The sequence below is a fragment of the Ascaphus truei genome, chromosome 13 (assembly GCF_040206685.1).
Source record: "Ascaphus truei isolate aAscTru1 chromosome 13, aAscTru1.hap1, whole genome shotgun sequence".
In the NCBI taxonomy this organism is placed as follows: Eukaryota; Metazoa; Chordata; class Amphibia; order Anura; family Ascaphidae; genus Ascaphus; species Ascaphus truei.
Genome location: NC_134495.1, coordinates 27,293,272 through 27,302,306, shown reverse-complemented (window position 1 = coordinate 27,302,306; position 9,035 = coordinate 27,293,272). Strand labels below are relative to the sequence as shown.

The 9,035-nt window shown below is 38.8% G+C and overlaps 1 protein-coding gene across 1 annotated transcript in view; it reads right to left on the bottom strand.

Annotated features, from left to right (window-relative positions):
* Positions 1–1,505: 1,505 nt before the first annotated feature.
* Positions 1,506–9,035, bottom strand: part of LOC142465087 (dehydrogenase/reductase SDR family member 4-like) — a 53,513-nt gene continuing 45,983 nt past the window's right edge. The window contains exons 5-8 of the mRNA XM_075568995.1: positions 7,812–7,863; positions 5,985–6,119; positions 5,841–5,899; positions 1,506–2,363 (exon numbers count right to left, since the gene is read on the bottom strand). Coding sequence (XP_075425110.1) covers positions 2,249–2,363; positions 5,841–5,899; positions 5,985–6,119; positions 7,812–7,863 — 361 coding nt within the window. The 3' untranslated portion in view covers positions 1,506–2,248. The remainder of the gene's footprint in view (positions 2,364–5,840; positions 5,900–5,984; positions 6,120–7,811; positions 7,864–9,035) is intronic.

Here is a 9,035-nt window from a genome sequence, read left to right as displayed (position 1 = left end):
TAAAAAGTCAAAGTAAAAAGCCAGTAGTTACTGTATGAAGCTGCTACAGTATGCTGTGGATCCCACAGTTACCACAGTTGAGTCAGCAGAAAGTCCGGTGTGGGTGTGCTATATCCCCTGGCATTTAATTTAAATGCCTTGGGGAAGAGTGCGGAGCCTCTGCAACTGCCCATGCCTCTCCAGAAAAATCTCCTCCCACCCCTGGGGGGTGCACCCCCAGTTTGTGCACCATTGCACTACAGTATGTGTAGTTAGACCTCTTTTAATATTGTAAATGTGCTCTGTAAACTTCTCTTTACTGGTCAACTTGCCTTTCCAACATGCTGAAGGCCACAATGACATTCTAGCAGGATGTCTACACACAATAAAACTACACATACATTTAATAAGAGTTTAAATATTATAATCTATCTGTGTAATGTTAGATTTAAATGTTTTCCCAGTGTCACTCTGTCTCATTACATCTAGAACATGTAAATTAACTGTTACGGCCAATAAAGCCAACTCCATTGTTCCTTTTTCTGTGGTTCTCCACTGTTACAGCTGCGTGATTATTTGGGTGGGTTACTGTAAGTATTTCAGATTGAAGCATTTCCATCTTCACATACAATCCTGCTCTCACAGCTCTATCTACACATACTCCCATTTACCGTTTCCCAAATGCCAACGCCTTCAATTAATAAGCAGCTATCAGGAACGCACCCAACTTATCATCCCCCTGTACCTTATGTTTCCACTTACTCTTCCTTATAGACTGTAAACTCCTTGGGACAGGACCCCCATTACCTACAGTAAAAATGTGTTTATGCCTGTTACCTAGTTTTTTTTGTCCTCTAACCCTATTATACAGCGCTATGGAATATGTTGGCGCTCTATAATAATAATACTTTTGTTTCATATAGTGCTTTTCTCCAAATATGGACTCAAAGCGCTTCACAGTTACTGTATAGTGTGTGGCACACAGCATAGGAATTTTTACAGACAGTGATTATTATCATTAATAAATTATAATAATAATGCTTTGTTTTAATGCTGGTGCATTATTTAACAGTAGTTCTATTGAAAACAATTCTTTAAAAGGGCATGCATGTTATTTAGCATATTATTTTATACATTAACTTGCGTTAATGGGGGTAATAATTTCTGCTACATCTGTTCAATGCCTTTATAAACTAGCCTTTATAAATATGGCTTGCTCCCATATTGAGTTTCACTTATAGTTCAAACCAGTTCAGAAAGATCCTAACTAGAGTTAAATATTCATTTTACCCTAACTGGGACCATTAAAATAAGGTGTAGTCATAATAGTTCTATTGGTGGAATTAATTAATGTTTGTAAAGTAGTTCAGATGCCAGAAGGAAATAAAATATAGTAGACATTGTATGTCAACATTTTCTAGTGGAGCTGTATTTAGGGGTTACCAGAAACTCAGAAGATGTAGTCATGCCAAGATTTAGTAAAGTATTGTATGTTCCTAATAAAATATTTGTGTAGGACACTTTGACCCAGATTTACTAAATAAGGAGCTCAGCAGGACAATTTATTGGTTGCCCACTACCAAAAACTGCAAGAAAGCAAAGGTTGATAGAAAATAAGGAGAGGCACAGAAAGGGCAAGAGGTGGGAATTGCATATGAGGACTAGAGACTAAACACAAGAGGCAAGGAGGCACGAGACAATAGTGATAACTGAAATAAGTGGTTGCATTGTATTTTTTTTATTTTGTAGTATTGCTATCACTGTTACAAATTTTAAGACAAAGCTAAATATTCAACATTTTGTCCAGGAATACATTTGACAACCCGCTCTTGACTTCCATAAAGCAGTACCACTTTTCCACCCACCATCACTCATGAAGTACTGATATGACCCTATGTTTAAACCAGACAATGCTCTTTATCAATGTTACTTCAACTGGATTTTAATCTGGATTACCTTAAAATCATTCTGTGTTATGAAAAACGTAATTAGGATAACATTGTAATCAAAAGGATTAAGCCAAACTATCTAAATGCCAAGATACTCTTGCAGCTTTTGTAAATCATCTTGCCTGTTGCAGCCATTGTTATGCCCATGATATATTACTTAAAACTTAATCACCATATTAAATACAAATTATGGAAACAACAGTAGTATGTTCATATCTAGTGGATTATCAAACAAAGAAGAAAATGAGCTTTTAAATATTAGAATAGAATAGATGCAAACACTGAACTATCTACTAGTCCGGTCTTTATACAAAGGCATTTCAGAGTCGCCCATGAGACCCTCCAGAAACTACAATGTTTTCACCATTGATATAAGAAGCATCTGGAGAGCAAAGAAATGACGCAATCCCTCCACATTCCTCTGGTTCCCCAAACCTAAAGATAAGGTCATATAAGAAATATCAGTACATTTATAAAATAGAAATGTGTGAAACAGTCCAAAATGCATTTGAAACATTTTAAGCGTTTTTTTCCAGAAGTATGGTTTCATGCAAAATAAATTTTAAAGAATTAGAATTTTGCAAAATGAATCTTAACAAGTTTGCTGTGAAATTTTCCAAGATATTGGGGTATATTCTATCCGTGAGGATTCAATAGGCAAGGTTTCCATGTCAGACCGCATGGATCGTCAATCTCAGAATTTATAGAATACACCCCAGTAAGTGAACATGGTATCTGTTGTCCTATTTATATATAAATTAGGAAAATAAAGAGATACAGTACTCAGTAATATTGGATAGAGTTTGAGACACATTTTTGATCCTTTGCCTTGGGCAGACATGCTACTGTATGTCATATATGGTGTACTGTGCAAGTATTACCATTACCTAAAGCAACATTTGTGGTATCTTGATATATACATCAATGTTTTGATGTATAGTAAAATGCCATCAAATGTAAGTTATGTTGTACCAATAAGAAAATACTGTATATATATATATAGATATATATATATATAGATATATATATATATATATAGATATATATATATATAGATATATATATATATATATATATCTATCTATCTATATATATATATATATATATATATATATATATATATACACACAACTGTATGCTCATCTGCATGTCTTAGGCAGGTCTGCAACCCCGCCTTTCACCATTATCACCCAGCACACAGCACTTCCACTGCAGCAAGGGATTCTGGGGAATGACATGCAAATGAGCACACAGTGCCACTTTTTGCTTCAAAAACCATTTTTAACATGGTTCCCTATAGGCTTAAGCTTGCTGCATGGTCACAGCTTTGAGCACAGTCAAGGTTAAGGTGCATACCCAGAAAACCCACCCACAGACAGCTGTTTCGACCTTTGTGGGTCTCATCAGTGTGGGGTTGGTAAACTGGGTATGCAGAGAAGCTAAAGGATGGGGTTTACCATACTGAGTTAAGTTATGGTGAGTAAAAAAAGTGACAAAAACCCTCCACAGCAAAGAAATATGCAAATGTAAATACAACTGTATGCTCATCTGCATGTCTTAGGCAGGTCTGCAACCTCGCCTTTCACCATTATCACCGGGGTTGCAGACCTGCCTAAGACATGCAGATGAGCATACAGTTGTATTTACATTTGCTTTGCTGTGGAGGGTTTTTGTCACTTTTTTTACTCACCATAACTTAACTCCGTATATTTAGGGTGTTAAAAGTGTTTGCAGCAAGGGGAGCGTTACAAGGAAACTAATTTATTCTGCACTATCACAACTGGACTAACATAGCTTTTTCCGTTATATATATATATATATATATAGGTAACAGAGCAGATGGCACACAAATACAGATGAGGACAGGTGCTTAGTCCCATATGAATGAATACAATCAAAGGCTCCTTACCAGGCAGACCAGACCAGTGCTATCGTCGGGGTAGAAACCTGAGGGACTATCTAGTGGAGGCTGATCCTTTTAACAAATATGCACCTACTACAACATGGCTACATAAAAAACCTGGTGTATATAAATGTCATGGATGCATTAACTGTGGCTTTTTACAGATTGGCCAATCTTATGCCCATCCACACACTGGTAAAACAATACACATCAAAACACCCATGAACTGTGAGACAAGGTTCGTCGTGTACTTCATCAGGTGCCCGTGTGGGCTCTATTACATAGGCAAGACTAGCCGTATGTTGAAAGAACGCATGGCTGTTCATAGATCTACTATCAGGAAAGCACTGTTGGACACGAGCACAGTGGAGGATTACAAACTGCTCCCGGTCGCAAGACATTTCAAACAAGAAAAACACAGTCTGTCGACATTAAGGTGTATGCCCATCTTACAAGCCGACACTTCATCTCGAGGAGGTGATCGCAATAAACTTTTGCTGCAATTGGAGGCGAAGACGATCCATGACCTCAAAACCATGTCACCGTTTGGTCTTAACGAGGACTTCAGACTTGGATGCTTTATTTAATAATGTTTTCATTGCTCTATTTAATAATGGCTGTATTGTATAATGTCATTATTGCTACATGCTATCTCCAGTGTCCCCCCCCCCCCTCTTCCCCCCACTGTTATGATCATGATGCTGGATGATTAGCCCTCCTCCTTTCTGCCTTTTAGTCACATTTCAGTTTCCCTGACTTGTGACTTTTTGGCACTGTCCTCATTATGGACCTACACGGCTTTGACCTAGATGCATCTCTGACATGTTACTTATTTCTAACCATGTCTTCCTATCCCTGCTTCCAACCACCCTCTTCCCCCTTTCCCCCTGTTGCCATCCCCACCCCTTCCCCCCCCCCCCTCCCTACACACACCCCCCTTTCCCCTTCTCCCTGCTGTCCCTTTGCCCAGCTGGTATGTATACACTTTAGTGGTGTTTGTGGCATTTTTATTGTATACATGTGTTTCTGCCTGCAGCCTCTACTTCCATGCGCTCTGCAGCTGCTGTCACGGAGCACTCTGGCCCGCCCCCCTCCCTTCACTGCTCATTCCTTCCTCCTTCCTGTTGCCTGTCATTGCTAGGCAACCCAGTACTTGAGCACTACACATGCACAGTAGAGCCCGTTCCTGTGACTGAGGGGGGTCTCCCATAGTTTCCCTAATTACCCATGATGCTCCTTACTGCAGTGAGCACATGAGATAGACGCCAGGTGATGATGTCATCTGTTCCTCACCGGAGGAGGTTGCAGTTACACAGGTGTGTGCAATTTTGTCTTTAATTAAGGTAGTTAGTTATGGGTATATATTGGTGGTTATGGTCTATCTGTGGTAAGCACTCCCTTGATAAAGGTCCTGTTTTTAGGACCGAAACGTTGGTGTTTTGTGCCTGCTTCACTAATACAATTCTTTTTGCTAACAAGTGTGCTGTCTCTTCCTTGCTGTGCCTGCTTTGGATTCCCTGGATTCTCTGGTCTGCCTGGTAAGGAGCCTTTGATTATATATATATATATATATATATATATATATATATATATATATATATATATATATATATATATATAGGAAAAAGCTACGTTAGTCCAGTTGTGATAGTGCAGAATAAATTAGTTTCCTTGTAACGCTCCCCTTGCTGCAAACACTTTTAACACCCTACCTTATCTACAGAACATATCTGGGTTTTTTTTCTACACTGTTCTAGCCATAGATTCCTTTGTATATCAGTATTGCAGACATGAAGAAGAGAGGAGAACTCTTGAAAGCTTGTCGTATGACATAAATGGTAGTCCAAATACAAAAGGTATCACCTAATACTGAAGAACTCATTTATTCTGCAATATATATATATATATTAGGAAAAATACATACAATTACTGTACACCAAATATATAACCCTGTCACATTGAGTTGATGAGGTTCGTGAAGATTACTCCATTGAAGTGTGTTGTCATACCTAGATTTTATGTTAAAATGAGTTATTGTTTCTTTCTTCATCTCAGGTGTATTGTTCAACTGCAAAAAAATCACAAGGGACACATTACGTGAAGTTCAGAATACTCTTATTCATTACACTTTTATTTTGCTGCCTCACACTTACCACATCACTGAAACTGGTGTTGATTACTCCGAATGCCAGACCATTTACTCGAATGTTCATGGGCTGCAACGCCATTGCAAGGACTTTGGTTAGGCCTAGTTGTGCTGTCTTACTTACACAATAAGGACCGAAAAGCTAAGTAACAAGAAAAAGGAAAATAAGGACGGTGAATAAGGTTTTGAAAATAACAGAAAATAAAAAATATATACATAAATTGTGTGTGGGCTATATTTTTCAAGTAGGTAAATACCTTGTACTATACTAAAACGATGACTGACCACTAGGACTATAATGGGGAAACATGGGCATTGAACCATTGAACAGTGCGAGAGACATTTGCACCTTTATTACTTAGCATCTATTGATCAATACAGTGCATATAGTGTTTTAGGACAGTGTGAATAGGTGAGTTAAATAAACAAGCTAAATGAAACAAATTAAGGGATATGCAAGTGTAGGCTGATATTATTGTGACCACACGAGATCACCTGCAGTACTTTATCTTACCACAGCTTTCTGCAGCTGTTCTACACTGATTACTAGAGAAAAACCTCTCCTGAGGAGAGAAAGAAATCAGCGGGCACTGCAGGGCAAAAAACTGCATGAGGCTGGACTGCGCTGAAGTAGAAAAAATGTTTATTTAACCATTGGCAAACAAGGATAAAAAGGGAAGGTCCCCCAGTGCATCTCTAACACGTTTCACCCCTGTGAGTCTTTGTCAAAAAGTAAAAACACTCGGTATACAGTGGTCAATAGTAAGTTTTTTATTTTACTGTTGGTGCCCACTGAAGAAGAGGAAGATGAAGAGGACAAGGATGACCTTCATCCTGGCAGGGGTTAGTGCAAATTTAATTTACCATATGCTGGCCGGGTCATGTTTTGGTTATGTTTAATTTTTTTAATGGGCAAATGTATTATTATTCAAATATGGATAATATGGATTTTGCCCATTACTGTACTGTATGTGGCAGGGGGTGGGGATGGGGGTGGAGGTAGTCTGACTTAACCCCTTTATTTTAATAACATATTATTGTAGCAGCGTGTCTGAACGGCAATAATTTCAGGTCCAGGAGCCCCCTGCTTCCCGAGTTACATGCTCCGTTATGGGTTGCCGGTATTCTTCTGCTTTGTTTAAATCTCCCAATCACATGGGCCATAACGTGGAAAAATTTAAACATGGCCACTGGGATACTGGCACCCCTTAACAGGGCCTGTATCTTGGGAAGCGGGAGTCCCCGGACCTGAAATCAATGGAGTCAGCTCTGGAAACCCCCTGCTACAATAATATGTTATTAAAATAAAATAAAAGCTCAGTGATCGCCTGTTAGAGGCGCGCAGGTAGAGTGACTGCTGCAGTCTATCTTTTAGTAAACGTCTCTGGCAGACAAGTGAAGCCCGGTAAGATTCACACCGGGCGAGTCCCATTAAAAAGGAGGGACCCCTGCTGTGTTAATCCGATAGGCCATTAGTATTTATATATACAGTATATATCTGTATGAGCAATAACTATTTGTAGCTCGAGGATAAACCCATTAACTAATAACTTATTGTATGCAACTACGAATACAGTGTTGTTAACTATGTTAAAATGATGCAGGGTGCACAGATATTAGTAATCATAAATAAAATGAAGATGTTGCCTTAGTGTCAATACTGTACCTCTGAATAAGTTGATCAGGTTCAAATCCCAGTTCTCTTTTCTATATGTGCATGGGGCCCCAAAGTTAAACTGTAAGCCTTTAGGGGCAGGAACACTATTCATATAAAATGGTACAGGTATGCATATATTTGTGTGTGTGCGACACAAATACATACAGTAGGACTTACCTTGTGTGGTCTGTAACCACCAAGAGAAGAACATATAATAATGGATCCACCTCTGTGAACAAAAAAAGACAATCATAAATATAATATATATAGATATGATAATAAATACATAAATATAGACTACAATAAAAGGCAATATTCTTAACATTAACCCTTTCTTGTTTAAGTGCTAGGCAAGTCTGTTTGAAATGTACAGTGGCGGCCGACCTGAGTCTAAGTCGGCTAGATCCGTGGCTCTCAGATTATCCCGGTTAGGTGTGTTTTTTTGTTTTTTTCGCCCGGAGTGAATTGCGTTATTTTAGCGCTCGTGATATTAGCATTTTATTCTCGCTGTCTGCAATACTGCAATGCCATGTAAAAACTCAGGGGGGCATTTGCAAGCTGTTGTCTTGGAAGTCTAATACCTTCGCGGTTCAACCTACTGTAAGTCAGTACACAGTCTGTGTGTGTGCGCGCAGTAATTGTAAATTTGCATATTTAAAGTATACATGCATTTGCAGTGCTGTGCTGCTGTACAGTATGTCTCATTTGAAAATTATTGAAATGCATAGGTGTGTACAGTACTGTAACAGTGTCACATTTCAGCATATACAGCGCTCTCCCCTCGCTCAGGATAATTAACTGCACTGCAGGGTATTTCAACTTCTTATCTTCTCTACAATGCAGTACATCTCTCCCACACCATTCCTTTGAACGTGTGTCTGGTTTCAATCACATTCCTGCTTGACAGCAGGTGATTACTACGCATGCGCCTGTTACTTCGCCCACCACTGGTTGCTTGCCTGAGTGAGTGACCAAAAAAATAATTTTTTTTATTTTTTATTATTGTAATTTTTATTTTTTTATTTTATCCACAAGCCTGCAAAAACCATCTTACTGTATTAAGATATTCAATCTGTGCTGTAGCTTTTGACTGCGACCCTGTGCATTTGACTGCAGATAGTTGATTTGTGTGTATTTAGGTACTGTATTAGGGGTGTATTATTATGATGAACTGCCTTTTGAAATTAAAGTATGTCTTAGCTTTGAACTTCATGCAGCTGTACCCTGTAGCCCCCTCCCCCATGAACGCTAGCTCAAGGATTTGAAATTCCACAGAGTCGTTAATTTTCTGAATCTTGCCATTGTGTTCTTAATCCGTCCATAGCCGAGCTACAAAGCCTCACTGCGCCTGCGTGTAATCCTTTTTTGAGATGGGAGCTAGCTGCTTACTGCGCATGACTC